Source organism: Propithecus coquereli, unplaced genomic scaffold (assembly GCF_000956105.1).
Source record: "Propithecus coquereli isolate 6110/MARCELLA unplaced genomic scaffold, Pcoq_1.0 Scaffold4, whole genome shotgun sequence".
NCBI classification, from domain to species: domain Eukaryota; kingdom Metazoa; phylum Chordata; class Mammalia; order Primates; family Indriidae; genus Propithecus; species Propithecus coquereli.
The window spans coordinates 8026010-8042974 of NW_012149729.1; the positions used below are offsets into that span (position 1 = coordinate 8026010).

At 39.9% G+C, this 16965-nt stretch overlaps 1 protein-coding gene across 3 annotated transcripts in view; it reads right to left on the reverse strand.

Annotated features, from left to right (window-relative positions):
* Window positions 1-5259: 5259 nt before the first annotated feature.
* MET (MET proto-oncogene, receptor tyrosine kinase) overlaps window positions 5260-16965 on the reverse strand; it is a 105283-nt gene continuing 93577 nt past the window's right edge. For all 3 annotated transcript variants that reach the window (XM_012652779.1, XM_012652780.1, XM_012652778.1), the window contains 3 exons: window positions 16357-16522; window positions 6420-6556; window positions 5260-6307 (listed from right to left, as the gene is read on the reverse strand). In XM_012652779.1, the coding sequence (XP_012508233.1) occupies window positions 6097-6307; window positions 6420-6556; window positions 16357-16522 (514 nt within the window). In that variant the 3' untranslated portion in view covers window positions 5260-6096. The remainder of the gene's footprint in view (window positions 6308-6419; window positions 6557-16356; window positions 16523-16965) is intronic.

The window sequence follows — 16965 nt, forward strand, 5'->3', positions numbered from 1 at the left end:
CTCTGAGGACCATGTGACTGACTTCAGAAGTGTGGTCTCTTGGGGCAGGATTTCACAAAGGCTCTGAATTCAGCATTTCTTGTTTACAAGAATTGTACCGCTGATGAATATGGTGGTTGTTTAGTCCCAGTTCTACAGAAGGAAAGCCCCAGCTTGAGTATAATGGAAAGAGCAGATGTCACAGGGACAAAGTGGCAAACGTCAAAGTGAGAGCTTTGGCTGGCGGAGAGTGGTCTGTCCATGTCCACTACCTAACACTCTTAGAATTAGAGACAGAGAGAAGAAAACTCATAAAGCAACTGTGAAATTATAAACAACGAAGAAAAGTAAATGGAATATGGTGCTTGAAAATTTCAGGCTGCCCAGGAAAAATAGGAACTGATGTGACAGTTCCTATGGACCATAAATGAGGAACACAAATGGTTTGGGGAGCCAGTGAAAAACAGTTCTGACATGTTTGGATGCCAAAGATTTTTAAAGTAGATCTCTTTTGGCCTGGTAAGATTTTATGCATTTTTGTCGTTCCAGCCGAGAGGTCTAAGGATTAGGGGATGTTTCTGCCAGCCTGGAACTCATGTAGTGAAAAGAATGTACTCATGTGACAGTGAAAAAGTGAATGCGTAAAGACAAAGGGCTTCTTTTCAAGAGAGGGATAAAAATTAATTCTCATTGTAATCTGGGTCCAGTACTTCAAAATAATGTTCAATTACTAGTTAATTTAAACCAGAAATTTCTGTTTATGCATTCAGAATAGGGCTGTTTTATCTCAGAGTTGCTGCTATAATGGTACCTAGTTTTCAGAATGCTCGACCAGGTAGGATTTACCTGTCCAGGAGAGTAGGACCTATTCTAAATTGGGCTATATGAGAAAATAGGCCTTTATTAAGATAATAATAATAATAATAATAATAATAAAGGACTAGGAACTATTTGAATGTTTGGATGCTAATTTTATATGGACAAATAACTAATTCTTATCAGCTTTTTTTTTAAATCTACACTGTTTATTGACAAGAAGGAAAACACATTCATCAGAATAGCTCAGAAATATCCAATGGCGAAAAGGGAGAAGACAGAAATTTTTTTCTGTTTCCAATATTTGTTAAATACTTGCCATGAAGCCAACACAATACTAGTTGGATGACAAGATAGTTAAGCCCTATTAATGATGGACTTTTCATTTCTGTAGATATGCTTTTGCAATTTTCCTAGATTTCTGCTCCAGGGTCACATGGTAAGTCAATAGTAGTTGTAAACCTCTCAGCGTTGTGATCAATATCTTTGGCTGACGTAATCTAGACCTCTCGTATAATTTACAACAAAAGACAGTTTGGGCAAGCCTCTGTTTTATTACCTTCAATTCACCAACTGAAATATTTCACCAGTTTATGACTGAAATTCTTTCCAATTTTTTGACAGTTAGGGAATTGAAATAGTCCTGAAGAAAAACTTCAGGTATGAAAAGGAAAAACAGCAATAAGCATTTCTTTCTTTGAGGCATAATGCCTGCATACCTCTCTATGTCCTGAAATTATCTAAAATGCCACAAGAGTGAATCATGTGTGTCTGTGTAGCTACCTGTGCGTGTCCAGTTATCCAGGTGGATGAGAAGATTCATGAAGTGTTCCTTATCTTCTAAACACACAGCATACAACAAAAACAATACTGTACATAGTCTATTTTTTCCTGAACCTGAATAATCATTGACCATCTGTTTGAGCAAAAAAGGAACTATAATAATCTCTAGACACCAATACTGAGGACTGTGATTCCTATTATTGCACCTTCATGCAACATTCCTGTAATTTAGATGGCTTGTTCTTTTCCATGTCTGTTATGTATTCTAGGCCCAAAAGCTAAAAAAGAGAAAAGGAAACCAGTCATTGCAGAAGTGATTAGAGAACTAATGGGGAGTTCATAGAAAGGAAGGTTGGCGGTATCCTGCCCTTGGGGGAAAGGTGTCTCTGTCTTGCCACTGTCTTGTCACCCTCCTCATCCAACCCTCACTATCTTATCATGCTCAGGGTGAGATAAAACCAAAGTGTGTGTGAGGTGAAGAATGGGTAAGGATTAGGATTTGAATTCCTGTAACGTCCCTTTCGGGCCTTGTTTCCCTTTTAGCCAACCACAGGCTACCTTTACATGGGCTTTTATTGTCCAAGACTAAAGATAATGATAATATCTCAATTATTGAGCAACTATGGTATGCCAGGTGCCTTTACACATTACTTTTTTAGTCCTCAAACAACCTGTGAAATAAGCAGAGTTAACCTATTTGTTAACCTATTTGACAGATGAGAACACAGGTTTAGAGAGGTTCGATATGTTGCCCAACTTGAGTCAGGACTTGGTCTAGTTGCCCAAGAGCCTACACTTTTTGTATGTTTAAACTGTGATGCCTCTTCATGACAATTTATGAATCTCAGAAACGCATAGTTTTAATATTCATTAATTGTGTAATTGTGGCTACCTATTTCATGACATTCCTTGGGGTGAGAGGGACTGTTTATTTTTATATTCCCATTACCTAGCACAGTGCCTGCCATACATGGGTGCTCAATAAATATTTGTTGAGTCAAATAAAATACTAATCAATTTCTTTTATAGAATGCTAACTTGTTTCCTGAACCAAATTGGGTAGATTAACAAGGCAGGATGTCAGCATTGAAACATTTGATGTACTTGCACAAGTTTTCTATCCCTTCCCCATATTTCAAGGATGGAATCCTCTGTTTAGGACAGAGATGGCAAAAATATAATTGACACCTACATTGTGAAGTGAAAAATCCTTTGGTAATTAAAAATTCAGAGTATCAAGCAAAACTTTGCAAAGGGATATCTTTTATTTCTCTTTCCCCAGAAAGGTCTGCTCCCTCTGTATCATTGTTCTCCGTCATGGGACCTACAGAAAGCAGTAACTTTGTCCACAGTGATTTGAAGTGATTGAGGATAAGAAAATGCTGTTTCAGTTCACCAATTATTTGAGAATCAACTAAGTGCCAGCAATTAGGCATATAAAGATGACAGGCACTTATCCTTGAACTTCCTATAGGAATGCATCTTTTGGCTGGGAGAGAGTTTGGCCGTGTACAGGAGTTGAATTATCTCCCAATAAAGCATCAGCCCCCATGGTATTTTGTAAGCACTGTTTCAAACTTGGGTCTTTTAAAAATCAGATTTCCCCAAAGTACCACACAATTCTTGGATAACTGGAATATCACCTTTGAATTCCTTTCCCATTACAAGCATACACATGGAGACAACCTGAAAATAGTTTCTCTGGTAACTGGGGGTTCCTGAAGGGTGGGCACCTGTGTGGATGGAAAGAGTAGTTTTGAGGGGGCAGGAAGGTCTCTGTCTCTTTCCAACGTCCACCTAGGAATCTCTGTTCCAACTATAGGGCTGTGTCTCCATTGTCCTATTTTAGTCTAAGGACACACTTCGATGGAGAGGAATACCATGCTGAAGTAGAAACCAGGTGCTCTAGCCATGGGAAGACTGTCAGAAAAATACAGGTACTTCAGCAACTCAGAGCAAACCACTCTTAGAAAGGCAGAGACTTCCTGAGATTCAGGGATGCAAGTTCTTTTAGCTACCGCCTGTGCATTAACTTGACTAAGCTCTCCTCTATGGATGAACTCAATGCAGCCAGGTGAAATCGATCTTGAGCTTCCTCTGTCATTATGTAAATGGAGTAGATAATCAAGCATGACTAGCAATAACCAACTCTCAGTATACAAGATGTTACATCACTTTAATTGTATGATTTATCAGAACAACAACTATTAACATACAAAGTACCATTCAGCTTAACTGCAGATATAGGCAGTGACAAGTATCTAATTCTTAGAAGAATCACTTACTCCCGCAATCTGTCCAGACACATTAACCTAAGAATGAGTTTATAAATAGCAAACCTGACTTTCACATTGCAGTGTTTTCAAACATGTATATACAGGTGTGCAGTCCTGTTGATGGGTGGTTTCCACAAGCTCTTTCTGATCTTGATGCATTCATTCTCTTGATGTCGGTAGAGATAGTTATTTCTTTCTACAGAGCAGATTTTTTTTGTCATCACCATTTCTAATACTCTGTAAACTAGTATTATTTTTTACATTTATGAAATAGTAATAGTTGAACTGAAATATTTCTGCAGTTCAATTCCTTGTGTCTTTTGGCAAGTCCCACCATTGTCAAAAAAGCTTTTGGTTGTAATCATTTTCCTGCAACAACAGCCAAACTCAACTCTTGGGTTTCAGCGTGACAAACTCTCTTTGTAGCTTGCTGTGTTAACCCTTGGCTTCAAGTCCTGGTGATGTAATGAGGGTGGGGTGTACTGGCAATCAGTACATTTCCTTATCACTATTTACACCCATTTAAAGTCATGCTGTTATTAATCTGCGTCTGACATACCTTTTCTGAAATGTTCACAGTGCAGTATTTTTTGTGGCCTAACAAAATTTCTCTTATATCATTAAAAATAAACATTTTTATAAAAATATAATACTTTAAATGTTTACATCGACAAAACCAGTTAGAGTAACCTACGCCACATGCACTATACAGTAGTAAGCACAAAGTTCCACAAAACAGAACATCACAAAAGGCCTGCCCAGAGTAGCTAATTCATCCAGGTGAAATAGCCAGAATTTTCAAATTGCTCTTTTTTGTTTGTTTCTAAAATATGTTTTGCTTAAGACAAAACACGTCCTAATGCTGCAGTCCCCAACCCCTGTGAGGACAGTGGCCTGGTACTGGTCTGTGGCCTGTTAGGAACCGGGTGTTACGTCACTGCCTGAGCCCCGACCCCTCGCCCCAGTCCATGGAAAAATTGTCTTCCATGAAACTTAGGAACTGGGGTGGGCGCCGGGGACCACAGAGCAGGAGGCGAGCTATGGGCTAGTGGAGCGAAGGAAGCCTCACCTGTATTTACATATTTACAGCCACTTGCATCACCGCCTGAGCTTCGCCGCCTCCGCCCCCCCAAACCGCAGAAAAATTGTCTTCCATGAATCCCATCCCTGGTGCCAAAAAGGTTGGGGACTGCTGTCCTAATGCAAAATGAGACTCCCCCAAATTTGTCTCCAGTTGTTTGTGAGGTGGGAAGCTGTCACCTGAGAAAAAGGCTAATATTGCCAATCCATTGACCCTTTCTTTGCTCTCCTTATGAGCTGTGATTGGAATCAATGAACTTTTAGTAAAATGTATTCTGCTTTAAAAACATGCTAAGTTACCTTTAAAAATATTTATCATCACAAATTACTGGTTTTATTTTCAGAGTCGTCATTAAAAAAAAATACAGACAAAACACCTACATCTCCACATTCATTAGATCAGAGCAGTATCGTTCTCAGTTGATTTTTAAATGACAGCCGAATATTTCATTGTGACTAAGCTATTTCATGAAAATCTTCTTAATGTCTATGTACAACACGTAAATATCCCTGTTCATTTACAAACACATTTTGTGTCATGCTATTTGAAACTTTGACTGCAATGCCTATGGGTATTTCTCCAACAAAAGGAATGTTCATACAAAAATTTAAAAGGGAATGTTTACCTAATGGGTGAATGACAACATCAGTAACAAAAAATGTTAGTGACCATACAATGTATAAGAGTTTTTTTAAACACTGGAATTCTAAACGACTGGTCTCGTCCTGGGGCTGCCATGTCTGTCCTGGACATCACCACTTCTTCTGAATTTTCTGTGATCTAGAAGCCCTTAAAATCCATTGCCTCAGTTCCTCATATGACTTCAAGTAGGACCCTGCTTTTTAAAAATTTCAACCCTGAATTCAGGTTTTGGACTCCAATGTGACAGGAGTGTCATCATAGCTGCAGAGTTGCTATTGAGTCCCTGGTCCCTGGGACCAAGCCTCTGGTTCTGCTGCTTTGTCAGATGAAAAATTCCTTAGATTCCAGCAATTTAAATAACAATGCAAAGTTCTATAATAGTGCAATTTTGGCAAAAGCAACAAATATTGATGGCCTTTCAAAGGCCAGGCAGTGAAAAAACTACTGGACAAAGTGTGGACTGCTGTTTGACTAGTGCTATGGTGTCCCCCAGGAAGGGGCTTGTGGGGTATCCATCCATCATGTGTCCACCTCGCCACTGATGGTATCTTGTGATGACAGCAGAGAGGGATATGGAGCGACGCATTTCACATTCACATAAGTAGCATTCACGTGGACGTAGTGTTCCCCGATGAAAGTAGAGAAGATTGCGGAGATCCTGGAGACCAGTTCAGAAAAGGATGGGCGCATTTCGGCTTTAGGGTGCCAGCATTTCAGCATCACTTCATACCTGTTTCAGAAAGGAAGAAATGCTGTGAGAGACCCCTCGAAGACAAGCATTTCTGCAAACGTAAAGAATATAAGAGGTACAGAAAGGAGATCCTGTTGCAATTCCTACTTACAAGGGGTCTGGGCAGTACTCGGGTTGTAAGAGCCTTCTGCCTTGCAACAAGTAAACGGTTATATCGAAGGTGTTCACGTCAGGATAAGGTGGGGCTCCTCTTGTCATCAGCTCCCAGAGGAGCACGCCAAAGGACCACTAATAAAACGAGGAAAAAGATAGTCCAGGTGAGAGAAGTGTGACCACACAAACATGAAAGAAAATCAGTAGGTATTCATAACTAAGCCTGGCTTAACATATTCAATACTATTGCTATTTTGGGCAAAAATTTCCTTAAAGGCAATTATTAAGCTCTATATTTCATGACCTGTTTGAACCAGAATCAGATAAGGTTTAGATTAGAAGTAAATGTAAAGTTTTCAAGAAGAATATCTGAAGTCTACGTGATTAAGATTTCACTTGTAGTGAGTAGAGAACATTTTCCAAGTTCTCTTTTATAGGGTCAAAACACTAACATGTTTCTAGCCTTCTCTCTTCCAATAGTTTCATTATAATTTTACATTATTAGTAAATGAGGAAAGATAACAGAAGCTATTCAGAATTTAAATTGTGGGATTTCAAAATGAATACAAATACTCTTCAAGAAATGTGATCATATCTAAATGTTAATGTTAAAAGGGAAGGTCCAAATCAGTACAGGTAAAAATCCATATTAAAAATCAGAAATAATAAAACTCCTAGGCAGCAAATCTATTAAAAATTAATTTCAATAAAACTATAATTTAAAAAAGGTTATAGTATGAAATTCACGGAAAAGAGCTGTATGAGTACTTTATAGGAAGATCACAGGGACACAGAGAGGTTATATGACTTGCTAAAAATTCCCCAATACATCTGAATCCACATTGGGATAAACATTTAGGAGTTCTTGACCTTTGGGTCTTGGTTGGTCTACTGAACTGCAGCAACTATGCAATTTCTTGATTTAAACCAGTCTACCCAGAATAGTTCAGGTCTATTGAATCTCCCCCTGGATGTGTGCCCAGACAAGAACACCACCAGGAGAGTAAGTCCACATGAGTTCTGCACTCCCGTGCAGAGGACCCACAAAGGCGGTTCTTGCTTAGTAATCACTTCCAGGCCACTCCCAGACTAGGAAGCGTAGTGGGAAGAAATGAGGCCCTAAAGAAAAAGAAGCTTAGAGGGGAAGGAGGATCCAGACCAGACAGGTGGACTAGGAGAAGATAAAAATGAGAGGCAAGTGTAGCTTGTCATATTCAGCAAGAAGGAGAATGAAGTAGCCTTTGAACACTGTGACTGAAAGAAAGAAACTGGGTAGATACTGTAGTTGCTGATACAAATTTCCAGTAATGACTCTTTGTCTTTGCCCAAGTGCAAGAGCCCTTGAAGGTCACAAACTGCTTTGATCCAAATAGAAAACACCAACCATTCTCCAGGTGGCAGCGAGATAATGTTGCTGTCTAATTCAGCCTTTCAGAATGGAAGTTTTAAAAGCCTGGAAATCTTAAGAGGCACTTCTGACAACACCACTGCCTTAACCTTCAGCTTTCAGAATTTGCATTAAAATTTAAATCAATTTAACAAGCATCTGCTGACCCTTGATCATGTACAAGTAGGTTACTGTCCAAGTTACTGAATAGGTCCCAGGGCTGAATGAACCCAGGGTTAAAAGTATCGTGTAGATAAGTGTCACACAGGACAATAAGATAATAACTAATACAGAACAATAATATCAAAGAGTACAAAGGTTGTGAAAAGTCAGATAACAGTGGGGTCCTGAGAAAGGCTTTCCGAAGAGAGTGACAGTAAAGCGGGTCTTAAGGAACAAGGAAAATATAGTTTATAGCAACATGTAATCTGAGGGCAGAGAGAGAGTTGCAGGTGGAGGGAGTGGGCCCAGGCATAAGAGTACACATGTTTTTATTGAATGGTAAGAATAACAGGTCGCGCTGCTTGACGTGTTGAGTAGGCGAAGGGATTAGGGATAGATAAGGTGGAAATGGCTCTGTGCTTGGGAGGTTTTTAACTCCCACCCAACTACTAACCAGGCCTGACCCTGCTTAGGTTCTGAGATCAGATGAGATTGGGCATATTCAGGGTGGTATGGCCGTAGACTTTAAACGTTGAAAGTGGGTTAAACTAAAATGGGACATGACTGAGTTGTGCTCTGGAGATGGCATCTGTAAATACTATGCTTAAGAGAAAAAGGAGAAGCTGGTCCACAATACGGACACCGGTGAGGTTTCTGAATAGGAATAGGTGAGGATGCTACTTCAGACTGGCAACACAGAAGCCTCGAGGGCTTTTCTTTGGAATTAGGGTGGTGAAAGAGAGTTGTCTGTCATATAATGATTCATGCATGGGTGTTATGTCCTTTAAAAAAACATTATCTTATTTAAACCTTGTAATGGATTGCATTGGCTACAACTCTGTAATGTAATTGGTTTTGTTTTAAGGATGAGGAAACCAAAGTTTTTGAGAGGCTGATTAGTTTTGTGATCAAATTTCCCTGATAGCCTAGATTATATACATAGATTTATCTGGCGACACAGTCACAAAAAAGGCAGCAGCGATGGATAAATTTCTGAGGAATTATAGAACTTGGGCAATAACTGGTTATCAGAGAAGCACTGGAGGAAAGTAAGACATGAACAAAAGAAGGACAAAACAGACAATGTATACAGAGATGCTGAGCAAGAGAACATTCTATAACAACAAGATAAAGGTGACTGCAAGTGTCACAGAAAGTTAGGTGGATAGGAAAGTGAGACATAAGTAGAGAAGATACAAAAACAGCATAAACAAACAGGATGCGGAGTAAGAGAACATACTATAGCAATAACAAGATAAAGATAACCGCAGTGTCACAAAAAACGTAGCAGAAACAACACAGGACACATTACAGGACATTGCAGTTTGTCCTCCCCTCTCCTGTGGCTTTGGGTGCCACCACACATCCAGGCCTAACCACATAAGGTAAAAATTCCCCTACCCAATGGCAGGGAGGAGACAACATCCCCACTGGTCAAGAAAAAAGGGGAAGAGACAACGTCACCAAGGAGGAGCGGCCAGACGGGAGAAAAAAGGATGACACAGAAATCCCAGGGCCACTGTTCATTTAAATGTGTGCCCACTCCTACCCTCTTAGGAGTATACTATTGCTTGCTAACAAACTTCCTTGCTGGCTGATGTAAGCTTTTGTGTCCCTCGCTGCTTTCATTCTTTGATAGTGAGGAGACGAGAACTGCGGTGTTCACATCAACCACTGGTAACAATGGGATGGGGAGGTGAAAGGGAGGCAGTTTCCAGGAAAAGCACTATATTGTCTGTATCCCAATTCCCCTTACAGCAGCACAGGAGTGGCAGGGGGGTTGGGGAGGGGACCATGAAGGAGGAGAATGATGCTAGGGAGCTGACCAAGAAGAGAGAAGCTGGCGCATGTGTGCACGCATGTGCGAGGGCAGAGGGGAGGCAGGTGTGCAATGTGCATGCATTAGGAGAGGTGGAAACAGGTCAGTTTCAGTTTCCAGGCAGGAGAGCTCTGTCATTCATGCTTACTGTGTGGCATTGGTCCAGCTAATTTGAACATCTGAGCACCAGCATCTGAAGAAGCTCTGGCCAGACTTTACCAAAAGTGAAGATCAAAGCAGTTATTAGATGTGAGAGATGATTGTAAGCTATAAAAAGTAATAGGGTTAAATGATAGTAAAATATCAAAGTTAATTTCCCAGTTTTGATGGTTGTATTGTAATTATCTAGGAGAAAGTCCTTGTTTCTAGGAATTGCATACTACAATATTCAGGGGTGACGAAGGAAGAAGTTCAGAAAAAACGCTATTTATGCTGTGTTTGCAGCTTTTCTATGAGCTTATTTCAGAATAAAAATAAACATAAACACATATAAAATATTGATTTAAAAAAATAAAAATCCCAACTCAAAAAAAAAGTAATAGCAAAAAAGTATGCAAAAAATCTTAGTAGACACTTCAGTGAAGGCAATGTAAGGATGGCAAACAAGCACACAGAAAGATGCTCAGCGTCATTAGTCATTAGGAAATACAGATTAAAGAGAAGATGAGACACCACTGTAACCAATTAGAATGGCTAAAAACTAAAAAACTGACAATGCCAAGTGCAGGTGAGGATGCTGAACAACTCGAACTCTAATAGACTGCTGTAGGAATATGAAATAATACAGCCACTTTGGAAAATAGCCGGCAGTTCTCATGAAGTTGAACATACATTTATCTTATAGCCCAGTAGTATTACTCCAAAAGAAATAAAAATTATGTTGACACAAAAACCTTTAAGCAAATGTCACAGCAGTTATAATTAAGTATAAGTAATTATCTGAAACTTTAAAGAAACCAAATGCCCTTCAACTGTCGAATGGATAAATAAAACGTAGTACATCTGTACAATGAAATATTCCTCAGTAATAAAAGGAATAAACTGCTATGGAAAACTCTGCTATGCAGTCTTTTGGGGGTTCCTCAAAAAATTGAATTTAGAATTACTGCATGATCCAGCAATCCTACTTCTGGGTATACATCCAAAAGAACTGAAAACAGGATCTCAAAGAGAATTTTCATGCCGATTTCCATAGCAGCGCTAGTCACAATAGCCTAGAGGTGGGAGAAATCTAAACATCTATCAACAGATGAATAGATGAAGAAAATGTGGCATATATAAAAAATGAAATGTTATTTAGTCTTAAAAAAGAAGAAGATCTTTTCATATGCTACAACATGGATGAACTTTGAGAACATTAGGCTAAAGGAAATAAGCCAGCCACAAAAAGACAAACACTGCATGATTCCACTTATATGAGGTATCTAAAGTAATCAAATTCTTAGAAAGTAGAATGGTGGTTACCAGGGGGTGGGGGAGGGTGAATGAAGAGTTGTTCAATGGATACAGAGTTTCAGTTTTGCCAAGATGAAAAAGTTCTAGAGATTTATTGCACAACGTTTATATGGTTAACACTATTGTACTGTACACTTAAAAATGGTTAAGATGGTAAATTTTATGTGTTTTTTACCACAATAAAAAAGTAATAAACTACGGACACAGTGATACTATTGATACAACAACATGATGGTTCTCAAATGCATTATGGTAAGTGAAAGGAAACAGACTCAAGAGGCTACTGACTCTACGATTCCATTTATATGACATTCTAGAAAAAGTGAAACTATAGAGAAAGAAAACACATCCATGATTTCCAGGTATTGGGGGTAGGGGGGAGGCTGACCACAGAGGAGCATAAGGAAATTTTCTGGGATGATGCAACTGTTTTATGTCCTTATTGTGGTGATGGTGGTTACATTACTGCTCGCACTTGTCAAAACTTGAAGAACTATACACTAAAAATGGTGAGGAGCAGGTAAATCGCACAATGGTGATGCCATTAATAGAAATCAGGAAGTGAGGAATTGCCAGTTTGGCAGGAAAGAATTTGATTTTGAACATGGTAAATTTGTGATGCCAATGACAATGTCGATGCCGACGATGTCTACAGGTAGACAGGATCAAAGGAAACTGTTGATGGCAATAGTTGCAATTGTTAAGGGACAACAACCCATGATGACAAAAGTCCTGGGGGACACCTACATCTAGGCAGTGAGAGAAGGAAGAGAAGCCATCACAGATGAAGAAAACACAACCGAGAAACAGGAGGAAAACCAGATGGTGCGGTGTCCCAGAAACCTGGGAAAGAGGAGATTTCAAGAAAGGGGTGGTCTATAATCTTAAATGCCTCGGAAAGATGAGGCAGGATGAGGGCCGAGAAAAGCGAGTTGGACTGAACAATGGAGAAGTCAATACAGACTCTAATGAAAGAACTTGTATGAAGTGTGCAACACTGTGCAATACCAGCTATGAGTAATTTCAAGTGTAGTAACATGCCAATTTTGTTTTAAAGGACTTAATGAGGATTCAGACTTTAGTCAAACTCCATTTGGGCATTTGTTAGAAACAGAATCTGATCTACAAGCAGGCAAGTCATTGCTTGTAGGTTTCAACACACACACAGCACACTACATGCTTTTGGAAATAATCCCTGTCAACATCCAAAAGACTGTGCTGTCCTGGAAGTGAAACTTTGTGCAAATTTATCCATGCAATCAGTAACCATATTCCAAAGCTGCATTGTGTATGGATTATTCAGGTTCAGCATTTATGTAGTACAATATAGTGTCTTTCAATGAGAAGGAGAGAGAAATAGCACTGTTCTAGCTGCAGAAGCCTGTGTAAATTTCCAGTCAAGTACTTGAGTGACAGATGCTATGTGAGAAACACTCATTCCTGTGCTGTCCGTGTTTGTCAGGGAGGAGGTGGAGTGGTGTGCATGTGTGTGTGTGTGTGTGTGTGTATGTCTGTCAAAAAAGCTCAGAATCCCAACTCTTGTCCTGAACATGTAAAATTTCATCTCTTTTTTAAAACAGCTTTGCTGAGTTATAATTTATAGATCATAAAATTCACCAATTGTAAGTATATGTGGTCAATGATGTTTAGTAAATTTATATAATTGTACAGTTATCACAATCCAGTTTTAGGTCACTTCGACACTCTAGAAAGTTCCCTCATGCCCATTTGTAGTCAATCCTCATCCCCACCCTCAGCCCCAGGCAACCACTGATCTATTTTCTGTCTCCCTAGTTCTGCCTCTTTCTAGAAATTACATACAGATGGAATCATTTAACATGTAAACTTTTGAGTCTGCCTTCTTTCACTTAACATAATGTTTTGGAGGTTTATCCATATTGTAACATGCATCAGTAGTTCCTTTACATTGCTGAAGGGTATTTTCTCCTTGTATTGATAACACATTTTGTTTATCCATTCACCTGTTGATGGACATTAGGATTACTCCTGGCTTTTGGCTATTATGAATAATACTACTGTGGTCATTCATGTTCAAGTCTTCATGTGAGCACATATTTTCATTTCATGTGCTTATTAACTAGCGATTCATACATCTCTTTGGTAAAATGTCTATTCAAATCATTTTCTTATGTTAAAAAAATGGGTTATTTTGTCTTTGCTATGGTTTGAATGTATCCTGCAAAACTCATGTATTGGAAACTTAATCTCCTCCGATGCCAAAAAGGGCTCGGCCCTCATGAGTGGATTAATGACATTATCTCGGGAGTTGGACATTATTGCTGGAGGGGGTTTGTTATAAAAGCAAGTCTGGCTACTTCTGGCTTTCTCATGCATACACTCCCACCCATGTGATGCCTTCCACCATGTTATGATGCAGCAAGAAAGCCCTCACCAGATGCAGCCCCTTGATCTTGGACTTCCCAGTCTCCGGAACCATGAGCCAAATAAATTTCTGCTCATTACAAACCACCCGGTCTGTGGTATTGTTATGGCAGTACAAAACAGACTAAAGCAATCTTTTTATCATTGATTGTGAGAGTTGGCACTGGCTCTTAATGGTGGACTAACAGTCAGGTCTGAATGAGTAGTATGGTCTCCCTACCTTATGCCTTCACCTGTCACTGGCCCCTACATGTCCCCAGCCTCCCTCCTTAGCACCCACTTCTTTCATCTCTTTCAGAATCTTTCTGGATTAAAATCCTAGGAATTAAGCTCTACCATGGGATATCACTTCTTCTTATCAATCTTATGCACCCTGAAGTCCCAATCCTCCACCGTGACTTATGATACACTTATTTACTGAACACTAAGCCCAGTCACCTCGACTTTTTCTCTAACATTTCCTCCACCTCCTCACAGGTGCTGAAATTCACCTTTCGATGGAAGACCACAATTTCTTAGGAACTCTTACCAATGGGGCCACACCTCTCCCTCTTGCTGATGCACAGGGAGGTGGGTGAAGTGACTTCTCACTTCCCAATGCTGCACTCAGATCCCTGCTCCTGTCATCTCTCAATAGCTGCCAACCTTTTCTCTTTTCAAGTCCATGCCCCCCAGGAACCTTATTTCCTGCCCACTTTATTTGCTGACATCAGGGTCTGTGTCTGTGCATTTTCCTTTTTCAATTGTTATCCTCAAGGACTGAAACATCAAATGTTTCTGTATCTCCAGACATCCCAGTCCTCTTGACTCACTACATGTGAACAGTAAGTGTCCTCTCCATTCCATTTGACACCCGGGGGCCTCAGCACACTCCAGACCTATGGACCACTCAAGTTACTTGGCTTCCAAGACCCTTCTTGTGCACTGAGCCACAGTGGACCCTGCTCATCATCCCATTTCTTCTTGAAACTTTCTCTTCCTCTGCCTTCCATGCTGGTCTCTTCTCCTGGGTCTCCTACCTATCCGCTCTTCTCTCTCACTTTATATATGTACTTCTACTGAATAATTGCTTTTGGACACTCTCAAATGCATACTCCCAGCCTTGACCCCTGCTATGGACTGAACTGTGTCCTCCAGAAGTTCAAATGTTGAAGCCCTACCCCGCAATGTGATAGTATTTGAAGACAGGGCCTTTGAGAGGTAATTAGGTTTAGATGAGGTCATGAGGGTGGGGCCTCATGACAAGATTAGTGCCCTTATAAGAAGAGACGCTAGAGAACTTGCTCTTGTTCTCTCTTGGCCACGTGAGGACAATCAAGAGAAGGCGGCTACCTACAAGCCAGGAAGAGAGCCCTCACCAGAACCTGACCATGCTGGCACCCTGATCTTGGACTTCTAGCCTTCAGAATGGTTAGAAATAAATTTCTGTTGTTTAAGCCAAACAGTCCGTGGTATATTTTTACAGCAGCCCAAGCTGAATAATACAACCTGTTTAACAATCTGCAGATCCACATTTCCAATTGCCTGATGGACTTCTGGGTCTGAATGGCCTACTCCCAAGTTAAACTCTGTGTTCAAGGCTCGACTTGTTATTTCTCTTCCTACTCTGCTTCTGTTCCTGTGCTTCACATATTTGTTATTGCACCCGGATTAACTCGCTTATCTTTGGCTTTTATCAATTCCTTGATAAATACTGTTGATTCTACTTCTGAGGGCTTCTCCTTTCATAGTTTCCTTTCCATTCTTGTTTCCACGTAAGTTCTACCCCTCACTTTATCTTCCTGCTTCCATTCCTTTCAAGTCATCTTACTGAACAAAGAAGGATTGCAATTTAATCTGATTACATTTTTATGTTTCCACATGGCCAGAGAGTAAATTCCAGACTCTCTAGTTTGGTTTTCAAGGACCTCTATGATTTAATAGTATAAATATATTTTTCTCAACTTCTTCTCATAACTTCCCTCTGTGCCTTCCATTCTTGCCAAATCACCAATTATGTACTGTGTCCTTAGAACTTTAAAGATGCTCATACTGTCCTGTTCCTTTGACTCACCTGGATTGGTATTTCCATTTGCCTGGCTGCCCAATTACAAACTCGCTATATTTTAAGGCCCATTTCAAATGTCACCTCCTCCTTAAGGTATAAGGAGGTATGGTGGATCTGGCTGTCCTGGTATCTTGCCCATCCTCAGTGCTCAGGTGCATGCCCTTTGAAGCTTGTTCCAGGAGAGGAGGATGGCCTTTGCAGATAAAAGAGGGAACTTCCCTAGCTAGGTGCCAGGACCATGCCCTCACTGCTAGGCCTGTCTCAGTTACAGCTTCCAGAATTCTCAAGGTAGAATTCCTGCCACCCTTGGGCCATGAGAGGCAGGGCTAATTCCAGTCCATTTGTGTCACTGTCACTAATGGTCATTTCTTCTCTTCCCTTCTAAGCAAAAACTCCCGAAAGACTGGGTTCACACCTGGTTCAGCTCTGAGCTTCCTAAGGAGCCAGTAGGGTGCCCCTCTTGATAAATGTTTTTGAATAAATGAGTGAATTTATGAAAATAAACTATGGGTACCTATCAGATAATCAAGTCCATTTTTACATGTGAAGAAAACTGAAATTAGTGGTGTGAATTTTTTATTGTTAATGAAGTAGAACTAACACTACAAAGAAAGTTGGGTGTGAAAGTAAGAGAAGAAAGTCAAGCATGATCAGTACATTACCACATCTGACTTGGTGGTAAACTTCTGAGTTTGCAGACTTTCCAAAGCCATCCACTTCACTGGCAGTTTCGCACCTGTCTTGTTGTGTACACTATAGTATTCTTTATCATACATATCTCTGGCAAGGCCAAAGTCAGCAACTTTGACAGTGAATTTTTCATCCAGCCTACAGAAAGAACAAAAATTATTACTGGTGGCTGAAACAGAATAATTTACAATGATGCTGAATATCTATAGATTAGAACAAGCGGCTTCAGTATTTGAAGTCTATAACTTCTGAAGGGAGTGTTTCATCTGGCTTCTATTGACTAATGCTAAATTATAACAGAATTCTTAAATAAAAATGTTTGACATTTACATTACAAATTCAACAGGCCAAGAAAAGAGATCATGCATGGTGTGGCATAAGAAAATCCTTTTTTGCTTTAATGGAGATCTGGAGAAGTAGTATAGCTGTCTCTCCTCCCAGCTTTCCTTGGTTGCTAAATAGAGTATGCCAACTGACTACCCAAGCAATCACCAGTCTTCACTTGTCAACCTATTAGGAATACTCAGTTTTATGGGAGAGCATGACAGGAAGCTGTTATTTTACTTTTCCATTCTCAAATG